The 17,657-nt window shown below is 38.1% G+C and overlaps 1 protein-coding gene across 2 annotated transcripts in view; it reads left to right on the top strand.

Annotated features, from left to right (window-relative positions):
• Atf6 (activating transcription factor 6) overlaps positions 1-17,657 on the top strand; it is a 200,922-nt gene that overhangs the window by 40,402 nt on the left and 142,863 nt on the right. For both annotated transcript variants that reach the window (XM_070000199.1, XM_070000200.1), the window contains exons 8-9: positions 12,420-12,605; positions 13,808-13,899. In XM_070000199.1, coding sequence (XP_069856300.1) covers positions 12,420-12,605; positions 13,808-13,899 — 278 coding nt within the window. The remainder of the gene's footprint in view (positions 1-12,419; positions 12,606-13,807; positions 13,900-17,657) is intronic.

The following is a 17,657-nucleotide window of genomic DNA, read 5'->3' as shown; positions in this document are numbered from 1 at the left end:
CCTCTTCCTCCTACTTCTTCTTCCTTCCCTCATCTTCCTCCTCTTTCTCCTCCTCCACTTCTTCCTCCTCCTTATTCTTTTTGGTTTCTGTAGTGTGGCTGAAGATGAATCTTGGGCATTTTTCTGCCTGGACCAGCTTCAAAACATGATCTTCAGCCTCCTGAGTAGCTAGTATTCCAAGCATGAGCAACTTGCTGTCTGGCAGGCCTATCTGGGTTCATAGCCATAGGGATGTTGCTGTCCATGTTTGAGGTGGGACTTCCTCCCTTAGTGCTCTCACAGACACAGTCAGAAATGTGGTTTACCAATCTAGGTGGTTCTGGGTTCCGTCAAGTTGACTATCAAGATTAACTACAATAGGGGCTGGGAAGATAGCTCAGCGGTAGAGTGCATGCCTTGCAAGATTAACTACAATAGGCATTAATACATGGTATATTTCAGATGAAGAAGAAACAGTATGATGCTGGCATTTATTCTAAAATAATTATATGATTAGAACAGGGTAAAGAAAGCAATTCTCAAAAGATGTTATTAGTTATAGAGGCTCAGTGTCTTCTTTTTCTTTTTGGTGCATAAGAAAACTACTCCAATAAGTAAAATAATGCCTATTAAAATCGAATACCATTCTGTAATATTTTCATTGAAAAAGTTGTGCAACCAGTAGCCTGGGGGGAGGATTGGGTGGGCGGAGGAGGATTGTATGGGAAGGGGAAACAAAGAGGAGGCAACAATGCTTGATAAGAAATGTACTCGTTATCTTGCCCATGTAATTGTAACTCCTCTGTACGGTTTTCTCACAATAAAAAAAAAAAAAAAGAAAAATGTTGAGAGGTGCTTTTCACATGGGGAGAATAAAGTTGGTAATTATTTAAAAAAATAGTAAGCCTTTCATTGGAGACTGAAAAGGATATCTCTTTTTTTTTTTGTCGGTTGTGGGGCTTGAACTCGGCCTGGGCGCTGTCCCTCAGCTCTTCAGCTCAAGGCGAGTGCTCTACCACTTGAGCTACAGCGCCACTTCCGGTTTTTTGGTGGTTTATTGGAGATAGGAGTCTCACAGTCTTTCCTGCCCGGGCTGGCTTTGAACCGCGATCCTCAGATCTCAGCTTCCTGAGTAGCTAGGATTACAGGCGTGAACCACCAGCGCCCGGCCTGAAAAGGATATCTCTTAAAATTTTCTTTGGATATTCTTTAAATTATAAACTTGAATTATTTTTATATAATGCTTGTCAAAGGAAACTAACATGAACTTGATTTTATGTAATATCTTAGGACATTGAAAATATTTTTATGAAGTATTTTGGGCATGAAGAAAGATAAGGACTAATTAGAATTTTTAGATATACATGCCAACGATGTGTCAGGGTTAAAATATTAACATAATCTAAGTCTGTATTCATACATCCCAGTCTCAGGGAAGTCTAGAGGAATATGGATAGGATGGGGAGGGTATTTACCAAAACATACTCATAGGTAAACTGCTGGTTTAAGTATTGAAGTGATGTAGTAAATTGAAGAAGACTGAAAGGAGATTTGGGTGCTATTTCCAGGAAGTGAGGTTGATCATGTGGAAATTAAATTGTTCTATGCTATTCCAGGGGATTTGTCTGAAACAGATGCAGATAAATTGTAGAAAGGCTCCGTCTAATCCTAAATTTTTGTTTTTGTTTTGTGCTTGTCCTGGAGTTTGAACTCCAGGCCTTGATTCTCTCTATGAGATTTTTTTTTTGCTCAAGGCAGCACTATACTACTTGAGGTTCCACTTCTGGCTTTTTGGTGGCTAATTGAAGTTAAGCGTTTCATGGACTTTTCTGCTGGGCTGGCTTCAAACTGTGATCCTCAGATGTCAGTCTCCTGAGTAGCTGGGATTATAGGCCAGAGCCACTTGTATCCAGTTCCCTTAGTCTTTTCTTTTTTCTTTTTGTTTTTGTTTTTTTTTTCTTTCTCTCTTTCTTTCTTTCTCTCTTTCTTTCTTTTTCTTTTTCCCTCCCTCCCTCCCTCCCTCCCCCCTCTCTTTCTCTCTTTCTCTCTCTCTCTCCCTCTCTCCCTCCCTCTCTTCCTTCCTTCCTTCCTTTCTTTCTTTCTTTCTCTTTCTTTCTTTCTTTCTTTCTTTCTTTCTTTCTTTCTTTCTTTCTTTCTTTCTTTCTTTCCTTCCTTCCTTCCTTCCTTCCTTTCCTTCCTTCCTTCCTTCCCTTCCTTCCTTCCTTCCTTCCTTCCTTCCTTCCTTCCCTTCCTTCCTTCCTTCCTTCCTTCTTTCTTTCTTTCTTTCTTTCTTTCTTTCTTTCTTTCTTTCTTTCTTTCTTTCTTTCTTTCTTTCTTTCTTTCTTTCTTTCTTTTTCTTTCTTTCTTTCCCATTGCTTTATCTGAATAATGAGCACTTGTATTTTGACAGTTACCATTGTGTTTCTACTGACCTATTTTGTAACCTTAAAACATATTTCAATTAATTTCATGTTGATCTACTAGCCAAACAGCTTCTATTAGTTTTTTGATGTGAAAGAACATGTGGATTCTACTTTTGTAGTCTTCAAGGGGGCTTTAAGAATTATAGAGTAATTTTCTAACCAAGTCTCAGTTTCCACAGAGGAATTGGAGAATGAGATGAGAAAGTATATACTAATAGGAATTAAGTTTTGATTTTAGTAATATTTATTGGCTAGCCTTCATTCCTTTTTAAAATTTGGGAATGACAGTATTATAAAAAGAAAGATTCAGGGACTGTGTGTTTAATGCAAAAAATCTAAAGATTATTAGAAAAAGTTCTAGTCAACCTGCATTAAGGTTTTGGTGCTTATTTTTACTTGGCCAGCACAGCAGGAAATGAATCAAGCCTTTTTAATATGAATTTTTGGTGGAGGTTTTTACTGAATATTTCAAGTAAAGAAGCATCACTTTGTCCTTTCAGCCAACCCACTAAGGAAGGAAATCTGTTCAGAAGGAGCTATTGAATAGAACTCTGAGCCCCTCATATAGTTTTGTGTATTAGTAACTTGGTTGACTTCAGCACTACATGTGTTTGTTTGGCTCATTAAGTTAGGATAAATTTTGAATTAGTTATTTATTCCTAATTCAAAATGGCCCTAAAATTTTTTTTCATGTATTTGTTATGCTTTTAAACCAAAAGTATGGCAGAAAAGTCATAATTCAGAAAATCAAATTATATCAATCTTTTGTGGCATTGTAATGCTGACATGGCTCCTTTTCCCTACCTTTTTTTTAAAGCTCTTTTGTTTGGTTGGTTTCACTCTCTAGAGGTCTGCTGTTGCCATAAGGAGCATTTTTAGCATACCATATTCTGCAAAGTGCATTAAGTGCCACATTTTCTGTTATGAAAACAGTTTTCCTGGTTCAAATTATAATTTTACTCTTCCTGCCTTTTGCTACTAAATCTGTTTTGTTTAACTCTTAGAAACTTCACCTAAGTTTTGAAGCTTTGTTTTTGGCTTTGATCCTGATGGAAAAAAAGGAACAGTTTCTCATTTCAGAAAGTGTAGACATTCTCTGTGCAGTTTGTTAATAAATGGCAATCTCAGAACTATGAAATTGACTTCATAGGAGAGCATGCTTATCTTGTGTGTGTGTGTGGTTTTATTTTTTTTATTTTTTCCTTTGGTCGTGGGGCCTGAACTTTGGGCCTGGGCGCTGACCCTCAGCTCTTCAGCTCAAGGCTAGAGCCCTACCACTTGGCCCACAGCGTCACTTCTGGCTTTTTTCTGCTCATATGGTGCTGAGGAATCGAACCCAGGGCCTCATGCATGCGAGACAAGCACTGTATCATTGAGCTAACTTCCCAGCCCCCATGCTTATCTTTGGAATGGCATTTTTTGGGATTATTGGAATAAAAGACTGTGAAAAAAGTGTTGTAATTATATTCTTCATATTCCATAGTGGGCTAAGGAATAGCAAAGACTCTTAATGGATACCAGCAGGGTGCAACAATGAAGATAATGATTAGGAGTCAGTGTCAAACTAGGAGTAAGAGGAATTTCACATAGGAAGTTGGTTAAGAGTTATAGATTAGGGATAGGGGCCTGGTCAAGTGGTAGAACATTTGTCTGTCAAGTACAAGGCTCTGAGTTCAGGTTCCAATACTTAAAAAAAAGGTGTGGTATGTGCCTATAATATAAAAAAAAACATGCATATTAAGTCAGGGGAAGTCTGTGTGCCTATAATCCCAGCAGTCTAGAGTCTGAGGAAGGAGGATTGAGTGTTCAGGGCCACATGAAGACCTTATTTCCAAAAAAAGAAAGAAAAATTACATATACATAGAAAGACATACCCTTTGTCAGTATCTTACTGAGTCCCTAGAGCCATCATGGAAAGAGAGTTGCGAGGTGGCAGAAGGAGATCTGGCCTGAGAGTATTAGAAGTGTTGTGAAGGACATTCTTCTGGCATACCAAAGCAGATCTTTATTTATATAGAGATTTCAGATGTTCTTAGTATTATTCACATGGAAGTAATGTCCTGTGAACCCAGAAAGATCCTCTGTTTTGCACGTAGTCCTCCCCCCTCCTTCTACCCTCCCTTTTTTCCTTCTTTCCTTCCTCTCTCATTCTCCCCTCCTCTCCCCTTTTCTGCCCTCCCCTCCCCTTCTTTCTTTTCAGTGGAAGAATGTGAACTTGGGGAATCTACTGTTTTTATAGCAAGCAGGAAACAAGCCTCCTTATTTTCCAGATGGAGATTTTACCTCATCTTTAAAGTTGCTTGCTGGAAACCCAACCCTAAGAAATGGCCTTGGTACTAAAAGGAAAAAAAAGTGGTCATGGCCTTGCATTCTTAACATATCCAGTAAAACACCCCCTATCAGTGGATCAACAGGTCACTAAATCTATTTGTAATTCAAAACAATTCAAGAAAAGGAAAAAGAAAATAGAGGAGAGTACTTGTGTTCTATTTCAGAAAAAAAGCAAACATTTTTCAGACACTTTTAAGCTACTTGTTTTATTGGTAATACTCAGTAACGGAGGTGTTAATTCTAAATATGGTTAATTCTAAATCTCCTTAAATTATGTGGCTTGTTTAAATCTAAGAGGATAAACAATAAATAGATACTTTTTAGTAACTAAATTCTTTAAACAATAAAAGCACTTAGATCATGGTATTTCTTTAGGCTGCAAAGTAGAGAAATCTGTCAGAACAAATTCAATAGGAAAGATTTGGAGATCCAAAGAGCTGTCTAGAGTTTAGAAAAAAATTACTTCTGTGTTGACTATGTTTTAGTTTTGCTGCTACCAGAGTCTCAGCAAATAGAAGAAAAACATGCTTCATTAAAATATTGTTTCTTTCAGAGAGTTGCAGAAGAGTTGGGAAGGGAAATGAACAATTTTCCACCCCTCCTTTGGACTTTTCCTGTTTGATATGCTGCATCAGTACAGATTTATGTTGTGGCAATATTAGCATTCTTTATATTTTTCAGCTTGGCATGATAAAGCTAGTAAATAATTAAAGGATGCTAATTTATGTCTTTATTAAATAATTTTCTTTCCTTTCTCTGATTGCCTTTCATAAAACCTTAGCTTGGGGACTAGGCATAGGATTCTTAGTCAATCCTTTCTGCTGGCCATAAACAATCTTTTTTTTTTTGCTGGGCCTGGGCCTGGGCCTTGAACTCTGGGCCTGGGTACTGTCCTTAAGCTACTTTTGCTCATGGCTAGCGTTCTACCACTTGAGCTACAGTGCCACTTCCAGCTTTTTTTGGGATTGATTGGAGGTAAGAGTCTCACAGACTTTCTTGCCCAGGCTGGCTTCCAACTGTGATCCTTAGATTTCAGCCTCCTGAGTAGCTAGGATTACAGGCACCAGCCACTGGTGCCCAGCATCCCTGAGTTCTTTTGTTCAGGGCTAGTGCTCTACCATTTTGAGATACAGTGCCCTTCTGATTTTCTGGTGGTTAATTGAAGATTCTCACAGACTTTTATAACCAGGCTAGCTTTGAATTGCAATCCTTAGGTCTCAGCCTCCTGGGTAGGATTATAGGTGTGAGTCACCATCACCTGGTGCCTTTGCCTTTCTACCATCTCTTTCCCTTCATTCAGGGGTGAGATTAGATGGATAGTCTGGATCTAGCAGGAACTTTATCTTTTTTCATTTTAGGAATTAAGCAATATATTAGAAGGTATTTTTCATTCAAAAGAGAAACAAAGGAAGGGATTTGCAGGATGAAGTTTAGTTCTTGATTCCATAATGTGAATGAATTCAAGTGCTGGTAATAAAATTTTAAATTTTTGGTAAATGAGAACTGGTTACATGACACACTCACCCAAAAACAAGAGAAAGAGGAAAATAAAACCTCATCTGCAATTGAGAAGGGGTAGCATAGGTCTATATTTTTCTCTGCTTTGAATAATTTTATGAGAAAAATATGTTTAAGATTTTTAAGAGAATTCGAGTTAAAATATTTATTTGAACATTTAAAATAATTTTAAAATAAATTTGCCAGTGATTTTTCGCTATATATATGTATACTTTAAAAAGTATCTGTGAATGTTTACTATATGAAGTTATATATAACTAAGAAGAAATGTGCAAGGAAATGTATGTCATTGGCTTCTAAATCAATTTCTTTTTCTTTTTTCTTTTTTGGTTGTGGGGATTGAACTCTGGGCCTGGACACTGTCCCTCAGCTCTTCAGTTCAAGGCTAGCGCTCTACCACTTGAGCCACAGCACCACTTCCAGTTTTCTGGTGGTGTATTGGAGATTAGAGTCTCACATACTTTCCTGCCCTGGCTGGCTTTGAACTTTGATCCTCAGATCTCAGCCTCCTGAATAGCTAGGATTACAGGCGTGAGCCACCAGTGCCCGGCTTCTAAATCAATTTCAAATAGACTTGAAGTTTATTTTTTATTTTATTTTATTTTATTTTATTTTATTTTATTTGAGAACATACTGTACAGAGGGGTTACAATTACATGGGCAGGATAATGCATATATTTCTTACCAAGCATTGCAGCCTCCTCCTTTGTTTACCCTTCACCTCCCTTCCCAGCCTCCCCCCTCCCCCCCACCCAATCATACCCTCCTCCCCCCCCCCACACTGACATTGTAAAGCTGGTTTTGTACTTCTCATTGTTGCAACAGGTCCACCTGAATCCTTAAACGACTTGTTTGTCCCCATCTCCTCCACATGTTATACTGATATCAAATATAGTGAAAGCGGGGGTTACACTGTGGGGGAGGGACATACAAAGCAACAAAGAAATAATCTTATAAATGCGTTAGAAACACATGCATGAAAGAAACGAAAACATTAAAATACATATTTAAGGGTTCATTTTCCTAACATCACATTATCTGACCTTTTCCGCTTGACTCATACCTATACTAGATATTGCAAATAAGGGAAACCATGGGACCTATGTTTCTTTGGGCCTGGCTTACTTCACTTAATATAATTTTTTCCAAGCCTTTCCATTTCCTAACAAATGGGGCAATGTCATTCTTTCTGATGGAGGCATAGAATTCCATTGTGTATATATACCACATTTTCTTGATCCATTCATCTACTGAGGGGCATCTGGGCTGGTTCCATATCTTAGCTATGGTAAATAATGCTGCAATAAACATAGTTGTGCTGGTAGCTTTAGTGTGGTCTTGTTTGTAAACATTTGGGTAAATGCCCAAAAGTGGGATTGCTGGATCATAGGGGAGATCTATGTGAAGTCTTTTGAGGAACCTCCATACTGCTTTCCAAAGTGGTTGAACAAGTTTACATTCCCACCAACAATGAAGTAAGGTTCCTTTCTGTCCACATCCCCTCCAGCATCTGTTGTTGTTAGAGTTCTTGATTTTTGCTGTTCTAACTGGAGTGAGGTGATATCTCAATGTTGTTTTGATTTGCATTTCTTTTATGGCTAGGCATGTTGAACATTTCTTCATGTGTCTATTGGCCATCCTTCTTTCTTCTTCAGAGAAGCTTCTCTTTAAGTCTTTCGCCCACTTATTTATTGGGCAGTTGTTTCTTTGAGGATTTGTTGTTGGGGGGTTTAATTTTTTGAGTTCCAAGTATATTTTAGATATGAGACCCTTGTCAGTTGTATGGCTAGTAAAGATCTTCTCCCACTCGGTGGGCTTTCTATTGATCTTGCTAGCTATGTCATTTGCCCTTCAGAAGCTCTGCAACCTTATGCAATCCCATTTGTCCAACCTTTCTTTGCTTTGTTGTGTTTCCGGGTCTCTATTCAGAAAATTTCGGCCTGAGCCAAGGAGACCTAGGGTTTCTCCTATTCCATCCTGTAATGTTTTCAGAGTGTCTGCTTTGAGTTCAAGGTCTTTGATCCATTTGGAGTTGATTCTGGTGCAGGGTGATATATAAGGATCTAGCTTTAGTTTTCTACATGTAGTTAACCAATTTTGCCAGCACCATTTACTGAAGAGGCTGTCTTTCTTCCATTCTATTGTTTTAGCTTCCTTATCGAAGATTAGATGGCTATAGGTCTGTAGGTTCATTTCTGGGTTTTCAATTCTATTCCATTGGTCCTGAGGTCTGTTCTTATGCCAATACCAAGCTGTTTTGATTACTATGGCTTTATAGTAGAGTTTGAAATTTGGTATTGATATTCCTCCAGCAGTGTTCTTTCCGTTGAGGAGTGTTTTTGCTATTCGGGGTCTTTTATTGTTCCATATGAATTTTTGGATTGCCTCTTGAAGTTTATTTTTTAATGTTGTCTGATGTGATAAAGAGGTTCAGTGAGTTTCTGCTTTCTGCATTTACCATCAGTTTGGAGAAGAAGATTCTGTTAAATGACTATTAGGATGGATAGAATGATAACTGCAAGCTAGTAATTGCCATGTGATTTACCCATAGGTTACTAACAGTTCTTCTGACTTGAGATTACATGAGATGTTGGAATGTATTTTGTAACATAAAAATGTCTTATTTTCTAAGTGCTGGTAGTTCAAACCTGTAACCTTAGCTACTCATGGTTTGAAGCTAGACTAGGCAAAAATGTATATGAGACTTGGCTTCCAAAATAACCAGCCAAAAGCCTGACTGGGGTGGTGGCTTAAAGTTTACTACCTGAATATGCCAGGCCTTGAGTTCACACCTCAGTACTGTCAAAATCAATCAGTCTTTCTACCTTAATTGAATATTACTTTAATGTGTAGTTACCCAGGTCTTTGAAACTCATTTCTTTTTTTTTTTAAATAAGTTTTTTATTGTGAAAATACTAAACGGGGGGTTACAGTTACATGGGCAAGGTAATGAGTATATTTCTTATCCAGCATTGTTGCCTCCTTTTTTTTTTTTCCCCTACCATCCAGTCCCTCCCACCTCCTCAACTACTCCCCCCTCCACCCTCCCAAATTGTAAAGTTTGTTTTTCGATATAGCATCTTGTACATCACATTGTTGTAATGGGAAACTCATTTCTTCAGTAACAGCAAAGAGTAATGTCTCGTACATGGGCTTACTTTACTTATAAAACAGGGAATTATAATACAGTGTTTATCCATTGATAAAGCTTTTAAAATTTGAAGAAAAAAATGTGAGTACTTTTGGAACTTTGACTTCTAAATTGACCCAGCCCTTGAAAGGAACTTACCGATTTGTGAAAATTTTCTTTTTACATAAATCTTTCTTGCATTCAAATAAATGTTTGCTTAATAAGTAAAACAGCCCATTTAATAGTGCAGTGGCACTAACAGGAGAGTATTATGCAGTTGTGGAGGTTTTTCTTCTGTTCTTTTTTCTTGTTCCAAGGCATAACTTGGTGGGAGCGATGTCAGAAGGCAGGATGCTCAGAAGCAGGAACTGGCCAGCTGTTGGCTCATTTTAGTCTATGTTAAATCATCTGCTAGGCCTATAGGGGAGATGTGTTAGTTGATTAATGGGCCAGAGCATTGATTTTATGTTTACATATTGCTAACAGGAGATTAAGCTTCCAGATACAAGCATTTCTACAGGTCTCTTTTTTCAGACAGGCACATAATTAAAGTAACCCCATGGTTCACTGAGATTAGAGTTTTACAGTGTGATCCAGGACTATCTGGTATAAAAAGTAGTGTGCAGCTGGGTACTGGTGGCTCATACCTGTAATCCTAGGTACTTAAGAGGCTGAGATCTGAGGGCTGACATTTGAAATGAGCTCAACAGAAAAGTCAGTGAGCTAATATCTCTGATTAACCACCCCCAAACTGGAAGTGGAGGTATGGCTCAAGTGGTATAGCACTAGCCTTGAGCAAAAGAGTTAAGGGACAGTGCCCTGGCCGCCCCCCACTCCGCCCCCCCCCATTCCCCAAACAAAAGAAAATTATGGTATGGCTCAAGTGGTATAGCACTAGCCTTGAGCAAAAGACTTAAGGGACACTGTCCTGGCGCGCGCGCACACACACACACACACACACACACACACACACAAACAAAAGAAAATTATGTTGTGTTAGTACCACTGTGTTGGGAGTCAATATTGGCCTCTCTTTTTCATAGTAGATTCAGTGATAAAGTTTACTTTAAGAAATCTTGAAGACTATAGTAACTTCAACAAGCTTCAACTAATGAAATATACTACAAAATATGAAGATAATGAATATAATATGTTGCCATTTTGTTGCACATTAGGTATTAAAAAGAATTATAGATTAATCCACCAACACCAAACACTGTACAGTGTATATGTTTATGTGGAAGTATAGATTTTTAACTATTTTATGTTTAGATAGCTGAAGATACCTTGCTGAGATATAGAGATATAAAGTTGGAGTGCCTCCCCCCCTTTTTGACTCCTGAGACTTTCATATATTTGTACATTCTTTACCTTCTGTTTTTATTGGTAATACTGAGTATTTTCAGAACTGTTATAATAGATTTTTCATATGGAAAAATGAAGAATATTTGACTACAGGTGGTTTCCAATTTTTTGGTATGAGGCGTGTGTATTGACAGCCTTTGAAACTTTAATGCTGTATAATGTGCAGGTGCTTTTATTGTTTATAGAAATGCCTAATCCTTGTTTGAAATTTATTAAATGGTGTGCCATCTATAAACCTACCCAAATTCTGTAGATTAATTAGTCTTTAAAGTAAGGTTGCCTTTTTATCTAATTTTTAGTTCAAACTCTTCCATCTGGGAACCTCTTTTTTTTTTTTTTTTTTTTTTAGTACTTGGTGTACTTCCATCCTCTACTATTACTTATGGATACTGGCATTTTCAATAACAGTGAAGGTAGGGCTAGGAATGTGGCTTAGTGGTTGAGTGCTTGTAAAGCTCTAGATAGAGGAAGAGGTGTTTGATTTGCACATACTAGATTAGTGATAGTGATTCTATGAGCAAACATGGTCTTATAAGTAATGGGATATGTGGTTCTGGAGCATAGTCAGGTAAATTAGGGCCAAAGAGGCTGATCAAAGGTGCCAATATAATTGGTACTCTGAATCCATGGGTTTTTGCATTTATGGACTCAACCAACTGAGACAGTACAAATGTAATTTGTACTGTATGTGTCTAGACTTTTTTCCTTGCTGTCATTCCCTAAGCCATATGGTGTATGTAATTATTTATATGGCATTTATTTTATTTTTATTTTTTCCCCCTGAGGCATGGTCTCACTATGTAGCCCAGGCTAGTCTCAAACAGCTCTTCTACCTCTGCCTTCTTAGTACTGTGATTACAGGCATGTGCCACCAGTAGTTTAGAGATGACTTACAGTATATGGAAGGAGGAGAGTAGATACCAATTTATAGAAGCCAATTTATACAAGAGACTTGAACATTTGCAAAGTTAGGCATCTGTGGGGATCTTACAAATATATATATATATATATATTATACATATATATCTATACATTGTATACATTATATATGTATGTATATGTATATACATATATGTATACATATGTATATAAACATGTATAAACACACGTGTGTATATATGTTATTATATGAATATATATGTATGTATATATATGAATATATATATGTATGTATAAAGGTACTTTCTGAGGGAGTTTCTAGTGGGAATATTAGATGATCAATAAATAAGCCTGTTCTGGATACCAGTGGCTTATACCAGTAATACTAGCTATATAGGATGCTAAGACTGGAAGGATCATAGTTCAAAGCTAGACTGGGCAGAGTCTGTGAGACTCACTCTCCAATTAACTAGCAAAAGTTAGGACTAGAGGTGTGTCAGGCATCAGCAAGCAAGCCAAGCTCCAGTCCAGATTCTGAGTTCAAGCCCCAGTTCTCTCAATAAATAAATAAATAAGCAAATGTCAGAAAACAACAAAAGAAATTAAATATTTAAATTTTAGAAAATCTTATTTAATCATTTTGTTTACTTAGTTTGAGCAGTATATCTTAAAATTTGTTTTAAAATAACCTATCACATATATAAATGAACAAGGAATAATTGTAGAAATCATTCTGATCTACTTTAATCAAACTCTAAAGCCAGAATATTTAGATTCGCTATAACTTTTTGTAGATGGCTGTACTAAGGAGACAGCAACGGATGATAAAAAACAGAGAGTCTGCTTGTCAATCTCGCAAGAAGAAGAAGGAATACATGCTGGGGTTAGAGGCAAGGTTAAAGGCTGCCCTCTCAGAGAACGAGCAGCTGAAGAAGGAGAACGGGTCACTGAAGCGGCAGCTGGATGAAGTTGTATTGGAGGTGAGTGTTACTGCTCCAGCTGGCAGAGATAGTTTCAAAAAAATTTTTTTTTGCCTGATAGAAAATTGATAAAGTTATGAATTGTGTGAAACAATAGAGTTAAGAAAATGAGAATAGCATTACTTCAAAAACATTGTAGTGAAGGAAAAATGTTTGAAAGATAATCTTCTGAAGATTTTTTTTTCCCATGGTGCTGGGCCTCATACATGCTAGGCAAGTACTCTAACATTTAGCTATCCTCAGCTGAAAGGTGACTATTTTGAATTGTACCTCCCAATCTATGAACAGAAGTTGTCCTCTCTTCTTGGATTTTTTTCTTTTCTTTCCTTCCTTTCCTTTTCCCTTTCTCCATTCCCTTTTTCTTCCCTTTCTCCTTCCCCTTCCCTTTCTCCTTCCCTTTCTTTTTCCCCTTCCCCTTCCCCTTCTCCTTCCCCTTCTTTCTCCTTTCTGTCTTCTTCTCCTTTCTTTTTTCCCTTCTCCTTTCTTTTTCCCTTCCCCTTCCCCTTTCTTTTTCCCTTCTCCTTCCCTTTCTCCTTCTCCTTTCCTTTCTCCTTCCCTTTTCTTTTCCCTACCCTTTCCTCTTCTCCTTCCCCTTTCTCTTCCCTTCTCTTTCCCCTCCCTTTTCTTCCTTCTTTCCTTTTGCTAGCAGCTTTTAAACTCAGTCCAGTTTGCTTGCTCAGAAGGTACTCTGCCATTAGAGCCATGAATCCAGCCCAGCTTTTTGCTAGGTAATTGGAGATGGTATCTCTCAGATTATTCTGCCCCTTGGCTGGCCTTAAACTAAGATCCTCCAGATTTCAGCATCCTAAGTAGTTAGAATTATAAGTATGAGACATTGGTGCCCAGCTATTTTGTTTTTTTCCTAACTTATTACATTAGTACTCTCTTTTCTGACTGAATGACTTTAAAGAAAAAGACAATAATGCTGAATGAAAATGTTTACTTAAAAAATCATTCTTTCTGTCCGTAGGCAGCTGTGTTTTGTTATATACTTTCTTTTCTATTTCTTTCCTTTTCTCCCTGGAAAATAGAAGACTCTAGTGTTTTAAAAAGTACTATTTCCTCAGCTTGGAGTTTTCTTTATTTTAGAAAAGGCATTTGTATAATTGGTAAAGAAGAAAAGAAACCTATCATAGGCGTTGCTTTTTGTAAGATTAATGTGTTATTTAATTGAATTTCTTATGGTCATTTCTTTTTTCTAGAACCAGAGACTTAAAGTCCCTAGTCCAAAACGAAGAGCTGTCTGTGTGATGATTGTATTGGCATTTATAGTACTGAACTATAGACCCATGAGGTAAGTGAATAGGTATTTGTTTTAGATACTAATGCTAAAAATTTTTTTTTTTTTTTGGGGTCCAGTTGTGGGGTCTGAACTCTGAGCTGGGCACTGTCCCTCAGCTCTTCAGCTCAAGGCTAGCGCTCTAACACTTGAGCCACAGCACCACTTCCGGCTTTTTTTTTTTCTGCTTATGTGGTGCTGAGGAATTGAACCCAGTGCATGTGAGGCAAGCACTCTACCACTGAGCCAACTTCCCAGCTAATGCTAAAACTTTAAATACTCATTCCTCACTCTAGCTACAAACAAGAAGGAAACTGACTTGTTTTGTACAAAGTCAGGATCCTAGATCTATGAAGAGATTTTTTCCTTCAGCAGGAAAGAGATGTATGAAAGGATGACTGTGGTATAATATGATGAGTATAGTAATGGCAATCTGAACAGAACATTGAAAGACTGTAAAGCAGAGTATTAATTTCTTAATGTGACGATTCATGTCAGATTGGTAGTTTTTTGTTGAATGATTGAGTGATAAGGGAAATCCCCAAGGAGGAAATGGAAACTTAAAGTGGGATACCTGGCTGCTAGGTAGAAAGAACAAGAACAGTGTTTCAAATTGGGAGAACAGTATATTTAGAAGCACCATTATAAAATGACATGGTATTTTCAGAAAAAAAACTGGAAAAATTCAGTATATCTTATACATAGAAAGTGTCTGCCTGAGGCTAGAATGTATATATGGTCCAGGATATATGTAGGACCAAATAATAAAGAGCCTATGCTATTTTGTACAGTGATGCATCCCTATGTTTTTAGGTAGTGGTTAACAAAATCAGCTTTGTATAAATGAGGATGACTGTGAGGGTTATGTTGAGAATGGACTGGACTGGGGAGAAACCATTGACAGAGACATTTGAAGACCCTTGACACTTAATTGATGAAAGTCCTATTTGGACTGTGGTTGTCAAGGATCAGCTATCTCAGGGTACATCTCTGGTGTAGTCTCTGGGATTTGTTATTAGTATGATATAGGATATGAGGAAGATAAAAGAGAAATTAGAAAACAATTCCAAATTTCTATCTTGATGGACTCAGTGGTCATACTGTTATCTAAGGTAGCAAACATAAACATGGCTAGTTTTACAATGAAAGACAGTGGTATTTATTTTTAGTTTGGCAACTTCATGACACTGATTGGATAACTGGGATTACCATTGTAGAGAGACAAATGGACAGACAGTTATAGTGGAGTGGATGAGGTTATCCAAGGAGAACAAGTAGAGAAAAGAGATTCCTGAGAATCTGGAAACATCAGCATGAGCAGTAATACTCACAAAAAGATACTTGTCCCTGTTAGGGACAGAATAGGAAAATGATTTTTTGAAGCCAGAGTGAAGAGGATTTGCAGAAGTTCTTGGAAAATCATGTGCTCTGAGAGCTAGGGAGAGTCTGAAGGTGTGACTTATGGATGCTTAGCAAGCATAAGCTCATACCTTGAGTTCGAACCCGAGTGTCACTACTACTAATTTTGTCGGATTTCAATACATGTGTGCAATGTGTAATGATCAGGTTAGGGTAAGTGGTGTAGAATAATCTCTGTCACATGGTAGTAACTTAATAAGCATTTGTAGTGTGAATGAATAACTCTTCATCTCTGATGAATAGTTATGTCTTTAGTTTTATTTCTCTTTAAAAATTATGGGGGAGGTGGGGGTGGGAAATGATTGTAGGAGAAAAAGGAGGGGATAACAATGCTCGACAAGAAGTGTACTCATTACCTTACTCATGTAACTGTAACCCCTCTGTATAGCATCTTTACAGTAAAATTAAGTTAAAAATTATTTATAATCTTGACAAAAATCCTATTGTTTGTGGTTGCTATAAAACCACTTGCATGTATTAAGTATGCATCTAGTAATTTATGCACAACTAACTCTCTTGCCATCCTCTGCATATATTTACTAATTTTAATTGCTACTTTTGAACCTTATGTACACCATTTCCCCCACATTGGGACAGTGAAGAATAGCCCCAAACTCAAGTAGCTCAGGGGATTTAAAGGCAAGAACTACAGAGGCCACTCACAGGTGGTCAAGTCCCATATTTTAGCATATATGCTGAGCAAGCAAGCATAACACAGAAACAGGACATCAGTGGTTAGCCTTGCAGACTGTTGGACCTATTTTTACTCACTTTTCAAGTTTCAGTAAATGTCAGATCAGTCTTATTCCATTCCTAGGGTCTGTACCTGGGATTTGTTTGTCCCAGTTAAATTTTCTCCTCCTTTGGTCTAATTAATTAGAACCCTATTGTTTAATTTTGACCCAGTTCCAACAACACATGCTAAACAAAACCTTCTACCACTGCATCCCTAGCCCACAGAAGTAGTAGTCTTGTGTACTTACAAGTGGGGCTCTCCTGTTTCTCAACAAAGCTCATACAAATGAGGGCATCTAAACTCACACTTTGTAGCAAATCTACCCCTGCAGAAGATTCATACCTTCACCCTCCTATCCAGTGAGACTGAATTAAATTTACTCCCTTCCCCTGCCCCCTCCTCACTAGCATTAATTCCACAGTGCTTGGCCCATTTGGTGTGTGCATACCCAAGCTAGAATTAGGATATTTGCTGTCTCCATTTTTTTTTGTTTTTTTTCTTCTAACTTTCAGTCTTCAACAAAGTTCCATGTATTTTACTTAATAAATCTTTCCCAAATCGATTCTTTCCTTTCCATCACCATACACTCAGCCCTCACAGAGACTCTGATCATTCTTTGCCCAAATAAACTAGTAGTAAGTGACTGGTTTTCTTCTCTGCTTTAATCTTGTGTCCCTCAAATCCTACCACTCCACATCTGCCAGGAACACTGGTTTAGAACTACAGCTCAATGGTGTATTTCTGAGCTTGAAGCCGTTCTGTCCATTGGCATGGGCATAGACTTGCCTCGTCACCTGCCTCTGCTTACTCTTTCTGGGTTAGTTCCCCAAGTGTGCTTGGGAGACCCCGGAAGGCCCACCAGCTCACTCGTCATAACTCTGTGACATACACCATTCTTAAACTGGAACACTTTCCTTTTGTCAATCAAGTTTTCAGTTTTATGATTTGAAGACCCTCGCTGATACTCCTTTTGGGGGTTATGCTTGGATTTGAACTAAACGTTTTTCATTTGCTTGGTTGGAACTGAACCACTTGAGCCATGGCCCTAGCCCTTTCTATGCTTTAGTTATTTTTCAAGTAGAGTCTTGAATTTTTGCCTAGGGGAGTCTTCTTAGAGCAATTCTTCTTTCTAAGGCCTCCTAAGTAGTAGGGGCCATAAGTACATACTGCCAGAACTACTTGTTGAAATGGGAATCTCACTAACCTTTTGTCTAGGATGTCGCTACCGCCTCGACCAGCAAGGAAGACGCGACACCGAACTCTTCTCTCTGCAGTTTATTCAGGACCTTTGAGTAATCTTCTGACCCCCACCCCGGGGAGAATTCCCCACAGCCTTAAGTACCCGCTGGGTAGCCAACCCTGATACGCCACGTGGGAACCACCAATAGGTTCAGGTGCGCGGAAGCAAGCCAGATTCTTTGCCTTAGCCATATAAGGAGTTGTTTACCACAGAGAGCACTCACCATCGGGAAGGCGGAGGGCGGAAGCCGGCGCCATCTTCCAGGTGCAGCCTCTCGCTGCTCTCTACACTAGGATGGCCTTGAACTGTAATCCTTCTAATATCTACCTTTTGAGTAGTTAGGATTTCAGTTATGAGCCACCATTCTGGCCTTATTCA

Source organism: Dipodomys merriami, unplaced genomic scaffold (assembly GCF_024711535.1).
Source record: "Dipodomys merriami isolate MVZ:Mamm:240054 unplaced genomic scaffold, mDipMer1.0.p SCAF_56, whole genome shotgun sequence".
Classification (NCBI taxonomy): Eukaryota; Metazoa; Chordata; class Mammalia; order Rodentia; family Heteromyidae; genus Dipodomys; species Dipodomys merriami.
This window is presented reverse-complemented; position numbering and strand designations above follow the sequence as displayed.